The 27770-nt window shown below is 40.6% G+C and overlaps 1 protein-coding gene across 1 annotated transcript in view; it reads right to left on the reverse strand.

The window, feature by feature from the left end:
• EMILIN2 (elastin microfibril interfacer 2) overlaps window positions 1–27770 on the reverse strand; it is a 38226-nt gene continuing 10456 nt past the window's right edge. Inside the window, exons 3-8 of the mRNA XM_074878926.1 lie at window positions 23881–24056; window positions 19190–21124; window positions 12955–13287; window positions 12338–12376; window positions 5872–6006; window positions 1–5212 (exon numbers count right to left, since the gene is read on the reverse strand). Coding sequence (XP_074735027.1) covers window positions 4875–5212; window positions 5872–6006; window positions 12338–12376; window positions 12955–13287; window positions 19190–21124; window positions 23881–24056 — 2956 coding nt within the window. The 3' untranslated portion in view covers window positions 1–4874. The remainder of the gene's footprint in view (window positions 5213–5871; window positions 6007–12337; window positions 12377–12954; window positions 13288–19189; window positions 21125–23880; window positions 24057–27770) is intronic.

Below are 27770 nucleotides of genomic sequence, written 5' to 3' on the forward strand. Positions count from 1 at the left end.
TCACTCAACAGGTAGGCTTTATTTGGACATATCTGCAGTTGTTTTCCATCACAGTTTTCTTCATGTTCCTGGATGTCACTCTCTCTCTATCCATGTATATATGTATACACATGCACTCATAAAGCATACTCTCAAATGTGCTGTTCTTTGCTGAAAAATACAGTAATGTTCCTTCTTTTCACAATCAAGACAGCAAAATGGATAAATGCCAAAACCTGCTTATGTAGTAACATGTTACAAGATGTTCTTTGAAGTCTCCCATATACAAAGAATTGGCAGAGCTGTTCTGCATCTCGTCTCAAGTCTGCAGGGTACATTGCAGGAGGGTTGGTGTTGGCTCGTGTGCAAGGCTGTCTTGTGATGACAGGACACAGCCCCCAGGTATTGCTGGTAACTTGACAATTTGAACTCTGTGCCATTATCTGGGAGCAACTAGCTGCCAAAGCATACCTGCTGATCAGCTCTCAGTGGAGGGCATATTCGTCCCGTCTCCAAGCTGAGACTGTAAATGCATTTGTAGTTTTGGTGAAATATATCCGTATCCACTACTATGCTGTAACATAAGGACTTACTTATTCAGCAGATGAAACACACTTCCAAATGCATGAGGTATCCTTGGGAAACAATTCAATCCTGATTTGAATCTCTGGGTTGCAGCTGCAGAGCCCTTTACCTTGCATTCCCAGTGCATTTTAAAGCTGCATTGGGTGGCAACGGGCTTTTTGTTTCAAGTTGCCTTCCTATGCTTTCCACTTAGCTTGTTCTAGTTCCTCGACTATTTGTAACTCTCCCTGAATGGCTGGTTGGCTTCACCGAGCTGACTAGTCTCTCAGAAAAAATGCACAAAGTTGCTGCAAGTAACCTGGTGTACATTTAAAGGTGGAATAGCATAGAAAATCCCCATTGCTTTGAGTGGTCAGTATAGATATGTCTCCACTGTCTCTGAAGTCTTAATAGCAAATTAAAATAATGAGGTAGTTTTTTTACACGTTTTTGTGGTGAAAATTGGCATTTCTGTTCTGCTCCAAGCTTTCCTGTGGATAGGGCTAGTTTATATGTTGCTTTGTTGCCTTTCCCCATAGCTGCTCTAGGATACACTTTCCACGTTTGGCCAGAGCACTCGCTCTGGCTGCTGGCACGCTGGCTTATCTTCAGGTGTTCTGCTGCTAATGACCAGGTTATGGGAATTTATCTGTCTGACAAGTGATGCTGCCTTGGGGACTCCTCTGGTTTTGATATCTGGACAGTCCCTGAGAAACCACCGTGCCTCGTGCCTGGCTAAGGGGCTGTCAGACACACATCTGTACAGCTTCACCTGGTATGGTTTGGTTTTCTTCCTGTTTTGATGTCAAATGGGAGCACCTGGCACAACAGATACTGTTTTGCCTAAGAATCTTGCAATCCTCATACACTCCATTACAAAGCTACCTACAAAGCAGATCTAAAAGGTAGCACTGTGATTTATGAAACAGGCAGCATACCTGCCTTAGAGCTCCCACCTACAGCATTTTAATTTTTTTAAGGCTTTCTTGGTTAACAGATGCTTCCTATTTGAGCTTGTGAATGCCCTTGGGTGTGGTAGTCAAATCACAGACCCACAGTGTGAAATGTTCCTTTCAGTGCAGGTATTTCCTTGTTCTGTTGCTGATTCTCACCAAAGATGTAAAGGCGCTGTCAGCGGGTTCAGGGTATTCTGGAGCAGGGATCTGGCTCCTTCCTTTGAAGCTGGGCTGTTCTCTATGGAGCAAACCCTCAGCAGGCCCATGAATGCATCTGTGCTTGCATCTGTCCCAGCTGCTGCTTTAATGAATGTTTTACCCAAGCGCTCACTCGAGCAGGGACTGGAACTCTGGTTCTTTCCTCCCTTTGCTATTCAGGGGCTACAGCATTGTGGTCTTCCCAGCTGGGTGAATATTCCACCTTGTAAGCTCCAGGAAAATATCCTCCTCAGGAGGAACTGAGCCACCTACCCTGATTACAGCAATTGCCGAGGAACTGGAAATTAAGGGTCAAGTCTCCCTCAACAAAGGCAGGAATCTAAGACAGAGGTTCCTTGTCAAAGGTCATAGCTTTAGCCACTGCACTGCTAGAGATTGTGGATGGGAAACTATCCCTAAAAGCTCTAAAACGTGTCTTCAAAATATGCCGCTGAGACTGGGCCCTGCTGTGACATAGTTTAGTGAATGCTTTATACCTGTGTACAAACACCAGTTATGCTGCTGCGCTATGAGGGCTCGTACAATCTCAGCATTGGCAGCAGATCCTGGGTGCAAGGAGAAGCTTTCTGGTAGAAGATGACCCTGTCCCGTTAGCGGAACTGGGCATGTGAAGATCTGTGGGTTGGATTTAGAAATCTACCGGAGCGGTTAGGTAAGAATTAGATGAACAGTTTTTGCAACTCTAGCACTAAACTTGTACTGCCAATTCTTAAAAATGTCTCACTTGGAGGGGGGGGGGAAAAAAAAAGGTTGTGTTTGCCAGATAGGTCTCCCTAAGCACTCATCTCATTTTGTTTGTTTCCATGAGTCATTTTTAGAACAGGCAACAATAATCTAACAATACTTGAGTCACACATAGTCTGGAGCCAACTTCTTAGAGAACACAGCTTTCTTGAGGCAAGTGAAAAATATCCTAAAAGGAGAAGTGCCTCTCTGGCTTTTGTACATAAGAAATCATGTTTAAAAAAAAGTGGTTGATGTAATTGGCTTTTGAAAACACAGAAAACAATCTTTCTTTTCTGCCCCTTCAATTTGAGACCTAGAAAGGCATGGGACAGAAAGGGGCTGTGTTGATTTAGGAGAAAAGAAAACTAAGGCCCCCTTGAAAAAGCATGTGGTTGCTAACTGCATGCTAACACCTCACGCTCCAGCACAGCTCAAGACAAATGTGCAGGGAAATGAGACGAGGGTGGCTCCCTTTATCGAGCTGTGAAATGCAAGTTCACTGTACATCTTTGGCTACTGACTAACAGCTGTTCTTAGAGAAGCAGCCTTCCTGCTACAAAACACATCCAGTCCCGGCTTCTGCGTATCAGTAACACCATCATTTCTGAAAATGAGGTACCAAGAGATCTTCCTAAACCAGGTGCTTTAAAACTCCACTCAATTTCCCTCCTGTGCTCACAACTCCCTCAGTGCAGTGCTAGCTGCACAGGGGTTGACTCAAGAGTTCCTCTGTGCAGAGAAAGCTTTTTCCGACTGCTTTTCTCACAAGCAGCTCAACTTCCAGGATGCAATAGTTTGTTGTGGGAAGGCCCCATCTCATCGCCTGGAAACAGTTATTAGGGAGTATCTATTCTAAAGCCAGCAAAGGCATAAATCTTCATCTGACCTCCTCAGATGGGAAGGGCTTCAGCTAAACCACACTGTGCTGCTACAGCACAGGGAGTTCTTCCTTCACCTAAAGGAATTGTTTATTCTGAGGCTATAAACAGCTGTTCTGGATTTGTAAGAAGGAAAATACACTACACAAACCACTACGATAAATACAACTCTACACAGCATGAATAGACTATTAAAAAGGTAAGTTTATATAAGAAGCTATAGGTGACAGCAGAATAGTCCTGCTCTCAGTAAAGCACGGCTGGATTTTTTTTCAGCCATGATAGAGATCAAAATGCTAACTCAAAAGAGCCAAAACATCATTTTTGTCACCTCCACTGAGAAGTGGCTAGAATGAGAAATAAAATACTGTTGCCCCAAATGTGTTTATCTGTTTAAGCTAAGTTGCTTCATCCATATAAACAGATGCTGAATATTAAAACAAACCTCACTCAAAAGCACTGATGTTAAAACAGAACTCACTCAAAAGCACCGATGCAGGAGGCTGTTACAGCACAATGCCGATGGTTCGTTTGTATGTTTGATGGTATTGGCTAATATTTTCCTATACCAACAATTTTTTCTCTGATTTGTTTTCTGCAATGCAACAAAGACAAAATTTCCTTTTTGATGCAAATACTGTAGGAGTGCCATAAACAAACTTCGTAAAATTTTTTAAACTTTTTGAAATTACTGTTTTTCTAGCTAAGCACAGACAATTTAGATTTTTCTGACCCGTTTTATGCATTTCAAACACCAAGCTTTAATCTCAAGGGCATCATGCTTAAGTGAGCATCTTTTTTACTGTATCAATTGAAAATAACTGTTCTAAATCTTTCCATAGTAGCAACTGCACCTTACACTCATGTCTGCCCAGTGGAAAGCTGAGGCAAGGTTAAGTTTCTGCCTGCACAGCTGCTTCCATTTGACTGGAATGAGTCACTGATCTTTGTCTCTTAGCACTGTGTTTGGCCCTTAAGCGAAAAAAGAAAACTGATGCAGGTAAGTATCGTTTTGCTTTGCACCACCGTAGTTAGCAATTGCTTTGAACAAATTGTTTGTGCAAATGCACTTGACCCAACATGTTATTAAATAACACGAGGACTAAGAAGTCATCAACTATGTCCAATACAACCTCACCTTCTTGCCCCTGCTTTACTGAAAACATGGAAATAGGTGACCACAACTGTAAACTTCAGCAAAGATGTAAACTTTGATACACTAGGGACAATTTGATAAACTAGGGAGAAGACTGCAAAGGCAATTTAATAGGGAATAGCAAGAACACAGTGGAAAAGTATTGAGAACATATTTGTTGTTTAAGAGTTGTTCTGCTTGTACAAGAAAACAAGGGCTTGGGAAGGAGTTATTTTAGCTACAGAAACATGTCTTTTGTAGCTACCTCTGGAAGCAGGGGACAAGGAAAAGGTCTCAGTATAGACTATAAACCCATCACTGAAATCAAATATATAAACTGAATATATTAAAGCTTTGAATTTTATTACACTTAATTTCTTCTGAATATCTTACCCTTCTCTCCTGTTCAAGGTAAACCTAAACATGAGAAATGGAAGGATAAAGGAGAACTCCACTAAACGTGGAGTACATTTCGTCAGAGTCTGTGTAGGCCAGTTTGCCTCCTGTTACGACGACATTTACTTCATCTCCTGCTTTGAGGTGAAGAACAAGGTGGAATGTCCCAGGACCACCACAGGTCCGTTTCCCCGAGTAGGGTTTGTGATACTCCAGCAGTTCTCTCCTGTACCCAGCTGTGTGGAGCTGAGCCACGCTTGCATTGGAGACAGACAGCACTGCTTCTACATACTCATCCCTCTCCGGGGCCAGCACAGCTGTGATCAGGTAGCGCCCTTCATATGGTGATGTGAAAATGCCTGCAGAAGAGAGACAGACTGAGCTTTTCAGAGTTATTAAAAAGTTGAGAGACCTGATCGCTCTAAGCACCATGACAAACATAAAACAACATGGGTTAGCCATTGCTACGTACAGATAACTATGACAAGGTCAGCCTGGGCCGCTGACCAACTGTCAGCAGTCATGAAGGCAAAGGGTTCCTGCTTTTGTGTTAGAGCCCACCAGTCCTTCAGGACATACGCAGGTCTTGTCCACATTCAGAAACCTCCTGGCCTAAGCAGCTGCCATGACTCAGAGCTGGGTGAAGAGGTGAGAGGCACCCACGTGCTGTGCAAGTCCCCAGGAGGTTAAGGCACGTCTAACACCCTCAAGTGACATGACACTGCTCGAGAAGGAGGCAGCCGGCAGTTACTGCTGCTGCAGTTACAAGCAGCTGTGCTGGCAGAGCAGAGGTAGTGGTGAGCTGGGCCTCAGTATTACAGGGCAGTTGTGGAAAACCAGCAGTGGCAAAACGCGTGCCTGTCCACATCCGCAGGAAGCTTTTACCCTGGTGTGTCTGGTTTAGATGGACTTATTTTGTTTGTTCAATATGCCAGCAAGGCCTGAGATAGCATCAAACACCAGTAACCCATGCTACTGCCTGTCTGCCATCTCTGTGGGTCCATTCTTTGGCTGTTACCTGTATCGGGGTTATAATAGTCCCCGTCATTCACAAGCACTTTGTTAAAGTGAACGACGCCAACGTCACTGGAGAAAGGCTTCTGTGTGAGCCCAGCAGAAAACGACACCAGAGAGGCCGCAGCAGCAGCAGGTCCTAAAATGGGTAACAACATGAGTCAGAGTCACATCAGGATGACAACCAGCCTCTCCTTGTGATGCCTTACAATCCAGTGTCTCTGTTCCTGCACATACTCCGCTTGGACTAACCCTGTCACTTGAGGAATGCCAGAATTAGCAGAATATGTATTGCTGGCCCAGCTCCCAGGTGTCTCACCATAAAATTTACTGAGCACCATAAAATTCCCCCCTTGGCCACAGCCTCCCTTTTTTTTTTCCTTCTAAGGAAAAGGTACATGGTTTGTCAATGCTGGCAGTGGAAATTCTGCCACCTCTCAATTCACCAATGCTTCTGCCATGGACCCTCTTCAGGACTGAGGCTGCCCTTGGACATCTCCGCTGTCTGTCACTATCACAATGGCAACAGGAGTGCTAAAGGTATATAGCTCGTGCCAGCTTTCCTAGTCACACTGAGAAGCTGCACACAGCTTGGATCTCTTAACCTTCTCCGCCTGAAGGTACTGAAAATAGCTACAAGAAGTAACACTTTGGTATTAAAGCAGAAAGAACCATCATTGGGGCTTTTGTCCCTCTGCGGCACTTCTCTTTTGGGGGACTTCTCCACAGTTTTTTCTTCTTTTCTCAGCAGATCAAACAGACACTTAGGTATTTTATAGTGACTATCTGCTTACTAGCTAAGCACTGCTCTCAGACTAGTGTTGGATAAAAAACGATTTGGACAATTAACACAAATTTTTACTTTTAACAGACTGATTTAATGGCATCTGTTTAGTGATCAACCACTTATTAGTCCCATTTTAGATCCCTTCCCTCTAAACATTTCCCCTAAGGCAGGACACACTGCTAGAACTAGTCAACGCTTGTTACTTTGTTCAGGCAACTAGGTAAACAACAAATACATTTAAAGTTGTCCTCAGTTGATCTTTCTGTTTCACCCTGTTCAGGTTAGGATCCATGTCTTCTCCACACTGTTTCACACTGGCTCCTTCTTCTGCCTTCCTTAAAATGTATGTTTGGTTTTCTCTTTCTCTCAATCTGAGATGCCCATCAGCAACCAATGTTCAATTCAGATTGTATCACTTAAAAATTGAAGTTAAAAAGTGTCAAAACTTCATCTAAAATGTACATATACAAATGACCTGCTATCCTTTTTTTTGTGTGTGTGTGAATAATTTGGCATGGGGGGGTGGGAGGGGAAGGCAAGGGGAAGACATGCCTGCAACTTCAGAGATGGCAAATAACTACCTTGATTTCCCTCAGGGGCTAGTAACCACCTGCCTCATGTATCTTTGGAAATCTCCTTATTCAGTATTTTGTCTCACGCTCAGAAAACAGACAAGAAGCCTGTTTTCATTACTCCTACCTGCCAGTGTGCCTGCAGGTGCTCCTGTAAGCTAAAATGAGGTTATTTGAAAGGACCAAAATTAATTGCAGGAAGTCTACTTAAGCAGCTTCTGTAAAGTTCTACCATCTTAATACCACGCTACTTACAGAAAACATCTCTGTATTCTCAGCTTACCCTGAGACTCAAATCAACTGAAAATGCACCTCAAACTTCTTGTTGGCTCACTTGTAAAGGTTTCTCTGCCCTGCAGTCATACTGCACAGACAGTACTGCACAAACTATCCGCTGCCAGCCCAGAAACACTGTCCTCTCCATTTAAAGTAGCTACAGTTCTGTTCGGGTTGGTGTCATCTGAATAAGGGAGCGACTCCTGCCCTCGCTCGCCATGGCTTCCTTCAAGATTTTCCTACACAAATTGCTAGAATAGTTATTGGAGTTTGCTGCTGAAATTGCTTCAGATCTGCAGCCTAGTTTAGCACACCATCTGTGTTTGTCCAAATGAGAAATCTTAAACCCAACTAAATATCCTGCAGATCAGTTCAGTGGGCACTATAAGGAGGTGCAGTAAAGACCCAGTATGTCTCTGCTCTCTTACCCTCCTCCCTGCTTCCAGCTAGAACTCTGCCTGTTTGTTTGAAGCTTTCACAAGTCCTACCAACAGCTCACAGCAGTGCTTCTGCAGAACCTTATAGAGAGGTGAACTAACTTCTCTTTATCTCCCCACTTGCAAACACTTTTCCTCATGCAAAAATCGAAGTCCAGCTTCTCTAGGCAAGGTCCAGGTTTGGAAACTGCTTTCACTTAAGCAGTTAGTGTTGTGGAATTATAAAAATCAGGAAGAAAAATTTTAGAGAATTTAAAAGTTGGGAACCACATGCACTGATGAAGAAACTGCTACACAGACAAAAAGTTTCACAAAAGATTCAACCACAGTTTTACAGCTTCTGGGGAATAGAAAACTCTTTGACTTTAGATGTATCCAGGGAAGTTTCACTTGATATATATCTACGTAAGCAGGAGCAGGTATGTGTGTTCATGGCAATCTAAGCTAATATAATGCATTCTGGGAAGTCAAAAGACCACAGAAGGTACATGGGTGGCCTTTGTTAGGTTACATCTACTTCCAACCATCTGCTAGTTGTATTTCTGGTTCTCCACCTCTCTTTTGACTTCCCAGCACAGTTCATGCCTCCCACAGAGCCCAAGGGCCAGAAGGAGAAAAAGAAGAAGAAAAAATAATCATGCAGAACAAAACAGTGCACAGCATAGGCACTTTCTATCAAGATGAAAGGAGAAAAAAATAAAGAGTGTGATGGTGCTGCTGACAATTGCTCAGCAACTGGAATGAGGACTCTTCAAGAATCTACTCAGAAGAGTATAAGAGAATAAGTATGTAATTAATTTGTCAGTATGCACTTATGACTCCTTTCCATATAGCAGGAGTAGGGAGGAGATGTCAGATTTCCTCTGTTTGGCCAATACTCCTAAATCTAAACAAGGCCAAAGTGCATAATTTCAGTTAGAACAAATGGGACAAAAATATAAGCAATTTATCACCTCTATGCTTCTTCTGCCTTTTTTTAAAAAAAAAAACCCCAAACCTCTTCAGTTTGACCCTCACAAATGTCATTTTCAGGAACATTCACTCTGTTTATGGGATGGCCATGCAGCACAGCACAGTGCCACACTGATTTCCATGAGACAGTGCTCAATAAAGCCAGGCCCATTAGCTATGTTAAGTCACTGTGTTTCTGATGTGGATGATAACTCAGTGTGTTATGAAAACACAGCTACTTTTCTCTTGAGTCTGTTAGTAACAGCCCTTTCTGCTCTTAAAACTCCTACATTTCACATCACAGCAAGAGAAGGTTTGCCCTAGCATCTACCTACCACTCCTTACACAAATATCCATCTCCTACCCCATCCTTCACCATGCTTCTGTGAATTGCCCTGTTCTTTGATGCAAACAGCTGCAAAACACAACCACTGGTGCAACTGTGGGTGATACCATCTTCTTTACCTCAAAGTCAGCAAACATGCTTTCCCCTGTGCTAGACCACTGATGTGTACTAACGAGAATACTGCTCCCTGTCCAGTGATCAAAAGAAAGAGCTAAACATGCAGCAGAACCTGTCACAAGCACAGCACAGTAATTTATGTATTCATCAAACTCTTTCTTCAAATCAAGAACCACCGACAACAACATAAATCTTATATTACAATAACATCATGCCTTTATAATGAAACATGTCCTACAGGCTTGCTGCCTGGAGTCACATGGAGAAAGTAAAGATGGTTGAGTATCAGACAAATAAAAAGAATTAAAAAGCCCAGACCAAAATTAGCCCTTTAAATGCATGGATATATACAGCAGCATTCGCACAGTGGTAGGCCTCACAAGCACAGCTGTTTTCTTTATTACACCGTACAAAGAGTTTCTTTTAGAGAGGAGCAACTACTCTCCATTGAAGCTGCAGGGTTAAGGACACAAGTAACACTGCAGGCTGCATGAAGAGGGAGGGCGGGAAAGGCAATTTGTGCTTTCAGTGAATTTTTTTCACTGTGACCCTCTGTATGCCGATCAGAACATCCAGATCCTCTTCTTGGCTCTGTCCTTGCCTAGTTGTATGATCTGGGATCTTACAAGCATTTTCTCATCAGTTCCCAGACCAGTTCATCAGCCAATTCATTACTTCTGCCTCTGCAATTTTCTTTGCTCCAGCAAACAAAAATTCTCATAACTGTAAAACCACCACGCTTCAATAACATTTGCTGCTGGTGTTTTGACATTGGTTCAACTCTTTCTATGGCAAAAGGTATTAGGTGGATGCACTTAGGTCCTGACACTTAATGCACCTTTGTCGTAAACTCCTTGCCTGTGAAAATAGAGCTAATGTGTAATATTGTACCTTGTACTCTCTCATTAATACTTGTAAGTCCTTGAAGATCTTAACCTATTGTGAGATGCATGCAAACAGCTAATGAATCTGAAAAACTCAAGAAATACTTTGGTATTGAAAGTATGCAAATCGTGCCTTAACAGTCAAGAAGAGCACTAAAGCAGGCTAGTTTAATCCCTGAGGACAGAGTTGGAGCCCTCAACTTCTTCCTGAGCAGTGCTTTTATATAACAGCAGCTATTCAGAAACAGATATGAAAGGGAGTACTCAGAAGGCCAATTTAATAGTACAAGCTGCTTATTTTAGGAACTATAGTACAAGAAGGTCTGATCTTCTTTCAAATTTGAATTTCAGTACCACAAAATGTACTGGGTTAAGACTAACAAAGACATCATAAACTGTGGTCCTGCACGAATCAGATATCAAGGATTCCTTGATGCCTTATTTCAGCATTAAGTTCATCCTCCAATAAGCCAAAAATCTTCCCTTCTCCAGTTGTTAATTTCCACACCACTGTTAATTGCTGAATTCTGCCCCAGAACACTCACTTTCTTTGCTGTTTATAAGTGGACACTGATGATTAGGGACAGTGGTTGTAAATATTCTAACTCCATAGAAGTCCAGTAACTATTTGCACCATCCTTACCTCTCTGTTTTCTATGACTGTACCTGCCATCGGGGTTTGCAAGGCATTTTGGGGGAAGTTATAGGACAGATCAGCAGGTGTATCTTGTATTTAGGTAGGTCTTCAGGGGCACAGATCAGGAAATGGAACTCCTTGGTCAAGCCCACCTCCCTCTGGATCCCAGGGTTATAACGTTTCTTGCAACATGTTCCACCAAGCAGCAAACAGGCACACTGCCTGCCACAGCCTGCCTTTTCAACACTTTCAACATCCACCTACTGTTTCACACAGTTTTAGCATAAACTTATTAAAATACTGTTGTCTATAAGTGGCAATAGATTGTACAAAGTGGAAAAAAACCCCCAGGAAATCCATTTATCACCAAAATCTAGACATCTATATTGGCTTTGCTAGCATCAAGATAAATGAACATTTCTTTACTTCTTATCCTCTTCCAGAAGCCTCATCTATTGCTGCTTGTTCCTACCACCACAATCCTCAAATGCAAAAAGATTGCTTTAAGGCTATGACAGATTTTTAATTAGAAAGTATAAATATCAGAATTACGGTGTGAACTCTTTACAACTCTTTTTGTCAGTCCCCAGACCAGTCTTCAGGATGTGTATCTGTGATTTTGTTAGGGCCATTAAACTAAGTCTCAAGGGTAGGATTTTGGATGCCATAAAGCCCTCATGTTTTATTTTCATCTATTTCTCATATTTCCTCAAACAAATTCAGATGAAATCATTCTTTTTGAAGAGGGTGTGGGGATATTCATTCTGATCCAGGATACCATTCCCCAGGGTTTGATAATATCTTGAGTATGAGGTTGTAGGGCAGGCAGCATCCAATCAACCTATTTATCAAGGCCAACTAGCATGCCCCTGTTTATCACACAAATCCATAAATGAACTGTAATATTAATAATTATAAAAAATAAAAAACCCCCACCAAATCAGGAAAACTGCATTTTGAATTGTTTTAAACCATGGTTCAGTGGCAGCCCTCCTGCTTTCACTGAAGTCAGGAACACAAGCCCTCGTGATTCTAACAAAGCCAGAAACTCTCCCACAAGGAGGACTAACTCATGCACTAGCTCAGATACTAACAATGCTTCTAGATCTTAGTCTTGGCCTTATTCATACCTTATTAAAGAAATATTAAAATAATCAGAAAGAAATATATATTTTCTCATTTAAAAGGGGAAAAAAATCATTACTGATATCGGCTAGGAAATAGAAACCCTTTGTATTTAAAAAATCCCAAACACTGAATTAAGTAACAATAACCCAAAATGAATTATTTTTCAAAACTTCAAAACACCCGTATTTTCAAATGATGCAATCTGTCTCATTTTCCTCAATGCTAAACTTAAAATACTGAAAATCAACACTTTGTTCTCTCAACTGTGACTTTCCAGGGACTGAAATAAACATTAAGTAGCTCTGTAAAGAATTTCTAGGAAACAGTTGCCTTACCTTGTGAGTCCTTGGTAGGAGGAGATAACTTTGGATATCCTACAAAGAAAAGGTAGTATGTGTTACACAGTACATAATGGAGTACATTATGACAAAATATCGCTGCAATCTTCTAAAAAGCACCCTTTGTTACCAAAAAGGAACCTACCAAAATAGCTACCAAATAGCGTCTCCTATGTAATGCTCAATTATCATTAAGCTGGGGTGGCCATGGCAAAGAAAAACAAATTTTTACCACAATGTACTAAATCCACTGCAAGCTCTATGGCAAAAAAAATTAAATTAAGTTTCCCTAGTGGCAAAGACTGCAGCAGTTACCAAGGATTTTACATCAGCCCTGGTGACCTCATGCTTTGTGCAGCCTTGGCAAAAGCAACAAAACTGGCACTGAACGTGTTTTCCCTACTTCTGGAGCCAGCTGGAGGCTGCAACGGCCCATTCACAAATCACCTTTGCCGTAAACCCATTCCCAACGGCAATAGCTATAATGGGCATCCACGAAAGGCTGAAAGGTGGCTGGTAAAGCGCAACAGATCTCAGTGTGACCCCTCCAGCAAGACCTAGCATGGCCACTGCACTTAGACAGGAGTGATTCACTAGTAGTTTGGTTCTCTCACCTGGTGCTCCAGCAAACCCTTCAGCGATGGGCATGGTACTTTGCCCAGCCTGACCATCCACACTCCTAAGCCGCCCTCTTCCTGACATTAAAACAGTTCCAGGAGGCCCTGCCTCTCCAGTCTCCAGGATGATCCCGGTTGTTCCAGGCAGAAATGGCACAACTCCTGACCCTGGCAGTGCTGGGCGTGGAAGAGGTCTCGGCTGCGGTGGCTGGAGGGGGGTCCTCTGTCGCGGCGGTTGTATCCTCGGCCTTGATGGCAGCAGGGATATGCCAGGGTGGGGCTGCAGAGGTGGTCTTGGTGGCAACGGCTGCTGTGGTACTTCTGATCGCCCTTTGAAATGATGAAAGAAGAGGAAAGATACAGAATTATTCACCTAAAATAGTATATAAAATTGCGTATTTTTGTAAAAAAAACCCCAAACTTAAAAATAAAACAGGACTCAGTTTGAGGCCACCTTTCCCCTCAGACCCAAGGCTGCACTGGCAAAACTCCATTCCACTCCTGCAGTACTACAGACTCCCCTCTTTCCCAGCCTGTGACACAGGGAAAGGCATGAAGACAGCCTGGAGGCAGGACAAGCAGCAGTCAAATAACCTGTGAACATTCACCCGCTAGTCCAGCTTTGACTTTCTGCAGTGTATCACACCTATTCCCACAGAAAAAAACCTGAGTAAATGAACACCGACTTACAGGTTTTTTTCCCCTAATTTGAAAAGCAACGAACTTAAAATTCCAAGTACTTCCATTACTAATATTTTCTGACAACGAAGGCAGAACCCTAGGATAGGATCTACCAGAAAAGCCTTTATTGTTTAAAGAGAAGAGATACCATTAAAAAACTTTTCCAGTAGGGCAGCCAACACATGTGACATCAGGGCTGAACAGCGCTGACACAGTTATATTTGTGTATCTGGTCCAGTTCTGGGCCCTTTATAGGAACTACAGCTTATTCATAAAAAAGAAGTCCTAGATGACATTTAAGGATGCAATCTCCTCCCAAGAATGAAGCTGAATTACATCTACATTAAGAACAGGAATTTACAAAAGTGTAGGTTTCAGCAGATGCAATGACAGCTTTTACAAGGAATAATTAGAATTTCATTCTAAATTAAACATTAGCATTGGTTATTTTGGTTACATTTTCAGACTAAAGCATGGCTTTAGGTGCAGGGATGGAAGTGAGTTTCTGGGGAAATGGACAAACAGCCCCTTGCGAATTTGTCTGATGCAATTCATCACACCAGAGATGCTCACCATGGTCCACAGTGGAGACCACTGCTTTAAGGTCTCAGTGGTCAGAATGAAGCATTTTAATTTATCACAGCCCAAAATCAGCCTGACTAAATTCAGCAGTAGCTAGGGATAAACTGAATGGCTGTGCCTAAAAGCAGATGTGGTGTGAGGCTTCCCCTGGCTCTGCCGCACAGCTGGGGACCCCCAGGAGGGCCTTATGCTGCACCTTTGGGGGAGATCTTACAACCAAGTCATGCAGGTATTGTCCATGACACACAGCTGGGGTCCAGACGGTGTCACTGGCAACCCACGTGATGTTTCTTGACTACTCAACACCTGCACTTTACCCTTGTGAATCTCGTTTCTTGCTTTCAGTCTCATAAAAAGTCCATGTAAGCCTTCCAGAGTACTGAGAGGCTGTATGAAGTCATAGTCTCACACCACCTGCATTCATTTGCTAGATATGCCTGCTAGAAAAAAAATCTTCCTAAACTTTGCTGGCTGACTTTTAATTGTCATGAGAATTGAAACAAGCAATGCACCACAAAGCTGGACTGAAGCTCACTCAGTAACTCTATCCACAAGGCAGAGGACTAAGAAGTGAAATGTTCACTTTACACAAATTAAAATCAACTTCATAAAAATCCCAGGATTAAAAAAATATTTAAAAATTAAAAAAAAAAAGCTTAAAGTATCAAAGTGAATTGTTTAACAAAGTTCTTAACTTAGTGAGACATCTTCTGTCCACAGTGGCATAGATTTAGACCTTCAACTAAGATCTTCAGATTAAACTCATTCAAAACACAAATTGACAAAATACTTTACCTTGGGATGCATGTACTTGTCATTTCTCTAGTCAGTTAAGCTGAGCTTTATTAAGACAACAATTTGGGCTGACACAGGGAAAATAAATATATTTCTCTGCTTCCTTTTCTAAACCTTTAAGTAACAATCAACAGCTCAAATCCCATACCCTGTGCAAACTGCTTCCTTGCATGCAATGTCAATACTGCAATATTCAGAATTATCCAACTACATCTTTATAAAGCTATATCCAGAATTACCTGCCTAAAGCTCAACTGAAAGTGCCAGTAAACAGATGCATGTGGGTTGAGAGGGATCCGGTCTGCCACATTTGCCAACCTTTTTGGCCTCTTCTGAGATGCATCATAACAAGACAAAGAACCAATAAATCACTAGATAAAGATAGTAACACTGGAGTCACCCTATCCTGATGCTGAATTCCATAACACATTTTCAGTTCACAAGACCATGAGAAAATGAACGCCCAGCGAAGGCTGGGGTGAATCTAGCTGGACCTGCTTAAGCTTTGCTGAACAGCAGACAAACCAGAAATACTTCCCATCATCTTCCCATCTATCTGAGAAGGCAAAGAGCAGAGCTGAGATCATTACACAGCTGAGAACAGTAACACTGTCCTCAGCAGCGGCATCCTTGCTGCTCCAGTTGTCATCACTGGTGTAAGTGACAGTTTGGTTATCATGTCACACAACAGCTTCTGCCCTCAGATGTCCATCCGCAACTGAAAACAGAAGGAAAGGTTTCCCTCCTTAGCTGAAAATAAGAATGCTTTTGTTCCCCTCCCCATCTTAAAAATATTTTATTTTATTCAGTTTGTTCAGCCAGGCAGCTTTAACCTGCAGTTTACTTCACTGAAGGAGGAATGATTTGCTGGGAAGGAAGATGAGCAGCGACCTGGATGCATGAAGCGGGTAGATCTTCAGGGTGCCTCTGTTTCTAGTGCTGTTCTGCCCTGACCATTCTCTCCTCAGCCCCCAAAACACACAGAAAGAAACTGCGAGAAAAGGAATCTGTGACTGCACTCACAAGAAGGCAAAAAGACCTGACTTGAATTTTCTTATAGATACCAAAGGGATTTGACAATTAAGTTACAAAGCACCGTTTTGCACAAGCTCACAGGGAGCCTAGAGGAATTGACTATATGACTATTCACACTACAACATTAAGATTTTATGTTGCCCTTTATCGATGCTGTAATGCAGGACATACATTTGGTTTCTTAGACCATAACTTCACCAGACAACATTTTGATGTTGCTTTCAAAACCTTGCTACAGAGACCATTACCAGAGTAATTGCAGTTCAGGTCAAGTAACCGTAACCAAAGCAAACTGCACTCCCAGCATGGTATCTGGCTGCAAGACCACAATTCTGATTCCTGGAAACTTCATGAATCTATATGAATAGGCAGAGTATGTTAAAGAGACCACTAACTTTAACAAGGCTTTCAGTTTCATGCCATTTGAAGAGCAAACATACCTGCAGAGAGGCACACAGTGCAATGAGAACAACTTATCCTATGAGGTGTAGAGCTGGAGGCAGTCAGCATTTAATGTGGATGAGGAGCTGATAGGTTACATTACCTTGGTGAGTACGTTGTGTGTGGTCCCCCACATGCTTAGAGCAGACCACCACCTGCCGCCACTACTGCCTTGGGTATGGCAGGACGCTGCACTACCTTCACCAGAAATTACAACAAATTAAATACATTTCTGGTCTCTGGGTCCGTATCTGACATACAATCATTCACTAACCTGGCTTGTTAGTTTGGACTGAGGCACTTGAAACCCTGTAATATAAAATTTGGAAGAAAAGACAGCCATATTCCTAAAATCAGGGACATTTGAATTTGCTCAGGTTTACAATGTGGTGGGCTTACACTGCTTGATAAGATTTTATATTGTATTTCTTGCAACATATCCCTGCCTTACTGCCCTCAACAACTGTTACTAGTAACAACTTGTTTCTGTTTCGGCCCTTCTGAAGTCAAATGACATCATTTCAATGGTACGATACGCTGGCAAATAGTGCATAAGAAATTCTACACCAATCTACGGCCAGGACTGACAGTCTTCCCTTTCAAATAACATCGGTATCAAGAGACGGTGCTTCAGATCACGGATGTAAAAATAGTTAAAGCCATACCTCAACTCACATAACATGGTTCCCAAACTACTTCCAAAAAAAGGCTCTTTTGCCAAAATCTTTCTGCAACTCCAGCCATCAAAACTTACTTGGACTGCTGTGCCAGACAGTGTTATTGTAATTGGAAACATTTGGGGACTGAAGTGTGTGCTCCATGAATCCCTCAGAGGCCAGAGGCACCCCAGAGCAGCGAGGGATGCTCAGAGTGCCTGCACCCCAGCTCCAGCAGCAGTGTCCTTCCATGGGCTCTTAACAACCAATGGTGGATGGAGAACTCTGCCCTGACATGGCATTGTTCTAGGGAAACCCAGGCACGCTGAGGCTTTTTAATGCTTTACAACATTGTAATAGGGGCTGATAAATACAACCCATGAGGCTGCTCGAACACCTGCTTTAAACAGCAGAGGAAATATTACTGTGTGTATCTTGGACCCTCCTCCAATGTTGGTCCCTAGTGCAAATTTATTTTGGGCAAGATGGATGAGAAACAGCATTACATAGATACATTATACTGCATTTTAATGAGGACTGGGTCTGCTTCTGCAAGATCTAGGGGTGAAGGTTCTAACCCTGTTGAATTTGAGTCAAGAATTCACCAAAAGAATTATCTGAGGATTATGGACACCCTCCATTCCCTTTCACTTCTTCCTTTAAAGGAAGAGAAACATATTTTTTTTAATTTCACACAAGAGCTTCTCAGCTCAGAAGGATTTTTGTGTCAAGCACTGTAATACATTTGGTTTTAAACAAACACTCAAAAGAAACACATCTATCACAGGCTTTCAAGTCTCTGCCTTGGAGAGAGAAGGATATTCTTCCCTAAAGAAATTACTTTCAGACCTTTCATGAAGCACGACTTGTCCATTCAAGCAAGAGCACTCATGGTCCTGCATCTGATCTCCCGCACCCAACATCAGCTGCAACAGCCCACAGGCTCTTCCCTCAGCACCTCTTCTTCTGATTTAAGGCCAGTCACAGAAATCAGCCTCTTATTTATCTCATACGTGCACAGAATTAAAACCAGAAGCATCACAACCAACTGAAGAGTGCAGTTTCAAAACAGTCTTCAGTTCCTATGTTTTTGCATTATGCTAACAGAAACAAGAACTCAGCTTCCTTCTGTAAAGTCTGACTCTCTCAGAAAAACAACCCATTGCTGAAACTTGGAGCAAGAACTGCAGAAGCAACTGAGTGACATTTGGCAAGGTCTCTAAACCTTCATGGCAAGGTTCACCAACATGTTGAGGTTACCATTTCACAGCATTTTGAGCCAAAGGTAATGTGCCTCTGCTTCTCAGCCACTTTAACGCAAACTTTAAACCACCTGTGGAGGTAGATTTGAACTAACATGTTGGACTACTAACAGAAGTAGCTGAGGTGTGAAAACACTGCCAGCTGGGGTGTGCACCTATTGCCAACTTGCCAACTACATTGCGGGAATGCAAACTTCTGGGAGAGCCATGAAGCAGAGGTCTTACATTGCCACACCAAGATATGCCAGAGCTTGTTTGCGAAAGTCCTAACTCAAAAAGAGTTGGTGCTGAATTATAATCATTAACTCATGCTAAGAACAGAACTTACAGGGAATCTTTCTTATAATAAATTTGAATTTCTTTGACTTCAGTTTTCCACATTTACTTTTCAATTTCCCCCGAGGAATCAAGAATAACCTCACACAACAACATAAACCAAAACAAAAAAATCAAATCAAATGAACTGGAATAATATCTACAGATAATTATTACTTTAAACTCACTATCCAAAAATATTAGTTTTTCCACTTTATTCTGGTTCAAGGTAAACATGAAAGCATATAAGACTTCTTTTTTTTATTTTAGAATACTTTAAAAAGTATTCAAAGTCCTCTATGGCGTTCTAGAGCAAACAGCCAAAATTAGAGTCACTGTAAAAACAAAGTAGAAATTGTGTAATAAATTTTTCCTCCCTTGTTTAGCTCCTTTATAAATGATTCAGAAAACAAAGCCAGCTGAAAAACAAACAAAAAAAAGCATTTAAAAAAGCAAAAAACTTACTTGCGTCAGACTGAGATTTCAGCATGCCTTCAATGTCTGTGGTGATTTTGGAGACCTGACTATAGAAATGTTGGACAGAATTTTTGAGGCCAGAAATATCAGTGGAATGAGATGCTATAGTTCCATTCATTTCACGGATGCAGTTCCATAAGCTGCTTACATGCTTATTCAGACCTTCCTTTATCTTCTGCAAGCTACCTGAGACAGAGTCCAGCTTGCCGCAAACCTTTTCAACATGCGAGACTCTGCTCTCAATATCTGAAACACCCTCCTGGATACCTTGGGTCTTTTCTTTGCACTTGCTAAGATCATTCAGGATATGGTCATTCAAGTGTTCCAGTCTCTCTTTCACTTCACCACAGCAATTATCACTGGGATGAGCAGTTTGATTTGCAAATGTCCTCTGCATTTGATCAATTTTTCGGAAGACACCTCGTTGTGTTTTTCTACAGGTAGAATTGACACCCAGAAGCTGCTCCCTGCAGCTACTCAAGCCATCCTGAAGATTTTTCATATCTTTATCCATGACATTTAGACTATATCGGAATACACGTACGTCTCTCTGCATTTTCTGGATGTCACGTTGGTTACCCTTAATTAAGTTGAGTTTCTCGTTAAGAGAGCTATTTAGAGACTGCAGGAGAACAGAGTTATTCTCTGTTTTCAAAAGCAAGTGATTGTATTTGTTGCTACAATTTTCTAGCTCTTTCTGAAGGTTCTCCCTACCTTGTGGTGCAGACTGACACTTTTGCCCACATTGGTGTTCAAGCGACAGCAGTTTGTTCTTCAGGAAATTAATCTCTGCTGTGAATTGCTCATTTGCAAATCCTGCATCACTGGGAAAGATGGGCCCAGGATTAATATACATTCCATCTGGGTCTGTGGTATTAGCGATCTCTAAAATAGTGCCACCTAGCCTATCTTCTAGGGCCCGCAGCTTATGGTCAAACAAGTCTCTCAATTCATCTACCTCAGAGGCTATAGCACCACGGAGGGTTTCCTCAACGTAAAAACAATGTTCTTCAGCATTTCGTTCTGTAACATTCATCCTTGCATCTAGCTCCTCCAACCTCTCACCAAACATGTCTTCTAGATCTGGAGTTGACAATCGAATTATTTCATTATCTATTCTGACGTTCAAGATCCTGTGTGCTTCTGCAACTCTGTCAATCTTCTTATCTAAATCTTTTATTTGTTGGTCAAAGACATTTCTCTCACCCTCCCTGCAACAACTGGACTTATTTGATGGAATCTGAGTTAGGAGAGTATTTATTTCCTTCCTCAAGTCATTCTGTTTTCCTTTTATAACATCAATTACTCCTAAACAGTTCTTTTTATTGTCATCACACTGCTGCTGGATATCCTGTAGTTTGTATTCGCAGGAGTTCTTCAGATCTGCCATTTTCTTTTCAAATCCTTCCAGTATTTCCTGTCTGAGGGACTCAAATTTTGAGTCTATATACTCCTGATATATATTGTCACTGGGCATTGTTATTGTAGGTCCTTGTGCTGCCTCCTGCAGCTGTTTTAATTGTCCTTCATAACCTTTTACTTTTCCATTCAGTTCCTCCAGCTTGTCATTCCTCATCTTCAAGGCTTCTTTGACCTCAGCTAGCTCAGACTTTATATCTTCCATTTCAAAATCAATAAAAGGGTCTTTCTGATCTTTATTGCTGAGGAGTCCGGGCAGATGAATAGTGTCTGTTTCACCACCAACCGCACTATCAGGCTCTGGGCGGTCATAAAGGTTGTTCAGCCAAGTGACCAACATCTTACTAGCATCTTCTTGGACAGTCAATTTTAGGTTTTCATTCACACCTGCCACAGAGGACTGAAGTTCAAGCACTGATCGTGTAAGTCTAAACAATTCATCCTCAAGAAATTGCATTTTCTTCTCATATGGTGGAGGTTCTGGCTCTTCTGTTGGTTCTGCATCTGTTTTATGGAAATAATAGACAAAGTCTGGATGTAAATATTCCCAGTGGTATCTCTTTTAATCAGATAATTTCACTTTTTTTAAAAGCCAAATATGATTTAAATTGCATAAAGCTCGTTCCATTTTCTAGTCTTGTTTTCAGTAGTTTATAATTAAAACATTATCAAAAGACTTGAAACTGAATGTTTGAGCACCTTGACCAATTCCTGCCAAGATACAATTGCAATAAATAAATAAGCAAGCAGCACCCTCCTTGTTCAGCAATGAATCTAACCTATAGCATATATAACAGACCATTATAGATCCATACATATCACATCACAATCACCTTTGAGCCACTGCATCTCCTATAACAATAATTTGGGAGGTGCTGCTCCTGAATTCCCATTGAAAACTTAAGTGGCAATAATTTATGTGCCTAAAGTGGGTTTGCGCTCTAGTATTTTGCTGAACTGGGGTCCAAATGCATATACTGGATGGAGTTCTGCAGTTATCACTCTTGCTTCAAAAATACCTAATTATTTGACACATTTAAGTAGGCAATAAAAATGTATATAAAAGCATAAACTTTATACATTCAAAATTGTTAGATTAAAATAACACCAGCACTATCCTCATTGAATTAAAAAAAAAGTAAAAGCAGACTTCTAGCTGAAATCTACTTTTTACCTAGCACAAATCTATTAATGAATCTGAAACCATTCTTCCAATCCATTTGTCATTGGCAGCACCTCATTTGCAGAGCCACATACAATTCTGGATGTTCGATTTCAAGCAAAATGTGTAAGAATTGTAGAAAATCCAGAAGAAAGAACCAAACATTATCAGAGGTCAAGAAAGTATAAACTGCAGGAAAAGTCAAAGTAGCTTGTTATTTAGGCTAGAAGTGAGGAGGATGAAGAGTGATATTCTGAAAGACATCTGCACATTGGTAGGGAATAAACTGTTTTCCATATCTGCTACTGATGGGACAGGACAAGAATGGGCTTCAACTGGAGCAAGTAAGGTGAGGCCTGATAGCTGTACAGAAAGTGAAATGCCAGAAGACACTGTCCACTTGAGCAGCAGAATTTCCACCACTGGAGGCTGGACTGACATAGCTGACCTACCTTACGCAATGGATAAACAGACCTCTTAAGATTCCTCTAATCCTATTTTCTGGGATTCTCAGCAACAAGGCACTAGTAAGTCAAGATACTGAGTGTGATCCCAAATAACCATCCAGTATTTATCAGACCTGCAGCTAGACCACCAATTGTTTTAGTTTAACAAACATTTAATACTACTTTAATGTATAGAGCTACATGCCATATTGATTCGCATACTCCCATGTATCTTTGCCATTATGCACAGAGGGGTATACTCTATAAAGACTTCATGTATAATCCTGATTGGGATTTTGCATGACACCTTTTATGCAATGCATAATCCTAAGAGCTTTGCACACTGAAGGCATACTATTGCAGACATAAAAAAAGTAAATGAAGAAGTGAAGAAGAAAACATACTTCTTTAAATATGACAGAAAACAGACACACAAATTGTTAGCATTAGAATAACTCTTTCAGATGACAAGTGGTGTTAACATTTAAATCTTCAGACAAAAGTATTTTAGCACTGGTTCCAAGCTACGCATGCTAGACAGACAGTGGAGAGCAACATGAGATAGGGTCTGAAGGACATGCAGTTGAAATTTTTCTTAGTTTTAGACTGGATTTCAGCTTAAAGACATTACAAAAAAGGTGGGAAGTCACAAATGTATTCTTCAAGACTGGCAGGGTGGCCGATTCCTTTAATAACTAAAAAGTATGCACACACAGAGTGTGGCTATTACATACACACCAGTCTATTTTTGCAGTGTGTTACAGTTCTTTTAGGGTCAGAGCAGAAAGAAAAACGCCAGACATAAGCAGTGTGCAAGTTACTTAAAGATATCACTGTGGTTTATTATCATCTTTTGGATGTAGTATTTCAGGTGGGCTAACAAAGTATTTTAAAAGCTTATTTTTAAAGCAGATATATAATCTATAGGACTGGTTTGAAACCATGTATTCTGTCCCAATCCATTCCACTACACAAAAAATGCAAGTGGAAATCTGACTAACCGCTATATGTGACGCTCATGTCCAATGATGTTGGGGAAAAGTCCTTCAGAAGGAAACATCTGTTTATTGTTTTTTGTTAATGCAGAAAAGGCATAATACTGAAGTAACAGCATTCCTTCTTACCCTTTCAGAAGACAGTATCTTATACAAACATCATTCATTCTTTAAGGTATTTTTTTCAGAAATCTTTCCCTTACTTTTAGTATTGAGATAATCTAACTTGAATCTGTAAAATCTGCACAAGCCCTTGAACAAACTTTGAAACTGCCAGGGAGCATTATGTATCATTAAAATTAGTACCTGTTCTTTTTTGTTTTAATAATAGTTCCTCTCAAATACCATCTTTTTGCTGAACATTGAAGAAACCACAAGAAAAACAACCTTAACACAAAGATTTTCCTGAACCATGAGTAGCCAGCTGGCATTTATGACCAGTGTTCTAGAGCCACCCCTCCATTATTCTTCAGGAAATTCTCTGTATCGAGATTGTGATTGCCTGGCTATTATTTCCCCATCATGCAGTGTTTTCCATGTGGCTTTTGTACCTGTCAGTAGTTGAGTTTAATAAAAACCATAACGGTTCTTATACTTAAAAGACAAAAGAAGAAACCAGACGTGATCATGCATACCAAAATTCAAAGAAAAAGTTACCCAAGCCTTTCTTCACAACAGCTTTCGCTGGTGTTGTGGGGCGACGAGCAGTGTTTGGCTTTTCTGCTGGGCCTTCTTTGCAGTCTTCCCCTTTGTACCCAGGACAACATCTCCACTCCAGCTCTGTTACTGTCTTATATGCAACTGTGTACCGAGGTCTGAAACTTGTTCGGTATCTGCCAAACCAGAAAGCATTTTAAATGATCCTTAACCTAATCTGCTGGTTAGATTAAAGCTAAAATTAAAACAGCTTTTTTAAAAATGAAAATCAATTACTTTCATCTATGATTAATTTTCTCCTTCAAACATCAAATGAACAAATGTTTCTGTCTAGGTTTTAAAGTTACCTGCACTCAACACAGTCATGTCAGGGAGAGCAGCTATGGCCATAGAACAGGGGCTTTCATGTATGGGCAGAGGGATAACATATTGTGGGAAGAGAAGGTTCAACTCATCAGACATTGCTGAGAATAACAGTAACCACCAATGTATTACTCTACAAATTAAAAACCTTTTCCCTCTAACTAACTGCTTTTCATTGCAAACCCACCCCCAGGGCTGCTCTGGCAGCAACTCTTCTGGACATCAAAAGATGTTTCTGCCTGCTTTGTCCCACTTGTCTCCACTTAAAACCATTCCTTGGAATGTCAAAGCTAGGATGGATATTCCAGGGAAAGACAAAACACTGAAAGCATGAGTCAGATAAGGACATGAAAGAGGGAGTCAGATGAAAGGCCACAACCAATGAAGGAATCAACTCTTTCCTACTTCACTAGTTGAGGAGGGTCTTGCAGACAAAACTATGCAGATGTTATGTACATACAACCTTAAGTTTCCCTGATTAATCACTCAAAAGTTAATAAATGGCAAACCGATTCTCGTTGTGTAATTTTCTTTAACCACAGACGACTTCTGTAACTTTCCTTCAGTACATGTCCTGCATGTTCAACTGCAGTCAGTCACTATGGTATCCCACCAGACCATAAGCAGAGGCTGTGCTATTTTATAAAAACTAAATCAATTTAAGGGACAGCTCATTTCAGGTTGAGAGATAAGGAAAATAAGTAAAACAGGGATTTGCCACTTGTGTTCTATAAATTGGTATACTTGGAACACATAGAAACAAAAAAGTTACCTCAATTTCTCACATGAATTCCTTTCTCTGAATAAAACTAGTACCATACTACTAACCTCCCTATGGCATTTTCAGATCTTTTCTCTTATTTCAGATTAGAACAACACTTTTGCATCCAATAATGAGTGACTTGCTATTGAAAGTCATAGAGTAAGAGTTTAACTGTTACTTTTCAAAGCCTCTCTTGACATGTGTGCAAATAATTGCTGAAATAATTCTGTATTTTTTATTTAGCATCTTTCACCTTCAGAGACATAGTTTTGATATAACATCCCACATCTGATAGCCATTTGCTGTCCCTTTTTGGTAAGCTGCTTAGCAAACCTGGGGTGGAGGGGTTAAAATGTTAACTATTAATTATGAATCAGTTTCTTTTCCAACAATATCTTTCCCAATTCTGCCACAATACATTCTAATTTTTGCACTCAGGAAATACTCTGTTCTTTAGCATTATTACTTTATCTATGACTTCTCATTTAAGGGGAAAAAGTTACTTTGACTAAAGACAATGTCATATTTTTTCCAACTATTTTTGGGCCAAAGAGCAGTTTATTCTAATAAGCCTCTCTAGATTCACGTCTGTGAATCTTCATAGGAAGGCAGGGGCAGGCTAGGCTGCAACTCTATTAGCTGCTCATAACTGCAGTGGTTTGCTGTGGTTGTCAGCTTTTCAGATTCTGACTTGAAGCACGTAAACTCAGAGAGAGTTTCCAATTCTTTTTTACCTTCATATATGAAACAGCTGTAGACTGCACTCCAGCTCATCATTTCTTTTACAATTTTCAGTGAAACATCTGCTGAATCCTGTTTACAAATGTAAAGTACAGAGGTCCCCAAGGTCAAGTGCTTTAAAAATTAAATAGAGGAGTGCAATGTAGAGGGCACCATTGGGAAGGAAAACATCCCGGCCACCCAGGAACTTCCTTTTCCTTCTCCCTTATCTAAAGTATTAAACCACATCTTGTGTAGGTAATTTGGGTTTGATTCCTTTCTTTCCAACTAGCTGCCAGAGTCAGAGGAGTGACAGGATTAGCTAGATGCTTTAGTGTTTTGAAGTGGTTTTGAGAGTCATTACAACCTCTCTCACAACAACCACATTACTGAAATGCAAACTTTGAACTTCCAGATCAATTTTCACATGCTGGAAATGGTCGTACATACTTTCCTCTGATTTCCATAAAACACTTAACTGCTCCAAACTTTGTGCGTGTTCCTCTCTATACTTTCAGGGCCAAACTACTTCCTGAAAATTACAGTATTTCATTTATCTTCAAACACCATTACACTTCTCTATTTTTTCCTAACAAAGTTTTAAGAATATAGCTGAAACAAATTTTATAAAAGGAATAAGAACTACTTTTATGCAAATTGTGCACTTCTTTGCTCAAATTACAGAATGAAGATTTTCCTTGTACCGTTTCTGCCATTCCTGTCATATTTTTGACAATTTTGTTTTGTATACCTTCTCTGTAGTCATGTTCATCGATGTAGACACCTTCAGATGACTTCAACATTCAAACAAACCATAAGACACAACCAAATACAAAAGAAGAATATAAACAAATTAAAAGAAATCAAGCTTAGTATTTTTCATATGGGCAAATTATAAAACTTCCAAACTCCGTCGTAAAAATAAAAAATAAGCAAGTTCAACATTCTTGCTCGTATTTCATTTATTTCATAGTTTCATGATCCTAATAGACATAGAATGTTTTAATATGATTTAATACAAAAATTACTTGAAATGCAGAAGAATCCTCCCATTCTAAACTATAAAATATGAACACTCTGTATCTACAACTTTTAAAATGTCGTAGCAGTCTATTCCTTACAAATTCTTGCAAGTCTGAGAGCTCAAGCAAATACATGAATTGGATCTGTTTCGATTTCAGCTAGGCACATCAAATACAGACTAACCTGAATCCTAAACCACAATTTTCCTAGAGCAAAAATAAGCTAGAATCAAAATGTTTCAAAATCTGGATGTAGAATAGCTTTCTATTTCTTCTTTTTTTCTACTTTTTTTCTATTTTCTTCTTTTTACATCTTCTTCTTTTTACATCTTGAACTATGGTAACAAGACAGCTATACTCATGGATGGCTCAGAAATTAAATTGGGATTTACTTACCAAGAAGTATTGCTCCTCTATACTGTCAGTCCAGCTGAATGCGTCACACATCTAGTCCCATTTACTTCAGCAAGGCTAGTCACATAAGGCTGAGAAAGAGGAACTTACCCTAACACTTTTCTAATTTGAATTCAGTCACATTACAGTTTCTTAAAAATCACAGCTTCATTGCTGCATCTTCTCTACTGATGATATGCTTCATACACTGTTGTGGAAGTTGCCCATGCAAGGAATGGCGTCACTGTGCCTGCATCGTCCAGATGCACTAATAAATGAGAGTCATCAGCATGCATCCAGCCCAAGGGAGATTCTCAATCATACAACAAGTTTTTTAAAGACAGAACTTTGCTCGCTCAGTGGATTTCACTGGAGGAGCTAGAGACTCCCAGGATTTTGCCAGGATATAACAGTCTAATGGCACTGAACACAATTATATTCTTGGTTACAGTTCTAACAAAACAAACTATAACTTTCTGCTAGGGACTGCATCCTGAGAATAATTTGTGATTCTACATATTATAATGATATAGGACTGGGAGCCACTAGAATACAGAAATCAGACATGTCTTTATTTACATTTGCAGTATTCTGAATCCATTTGCTCACTCATAGTCACAGCCAATATA

This window comes from Strix uralensis, chromosome 1, assembly GCF_047716275.1.
Source record: "Strix uralensis isolate ZFMK-TIS-50842 chromosome 1, bStrUra1, whole genome shotgun sequence".
Classification (NCBI taxonomy): Eukaryota; Metazoa; Chordata; class Aves; order Strigiformes; family Strigidae; genus Strix; species Strix uralensis.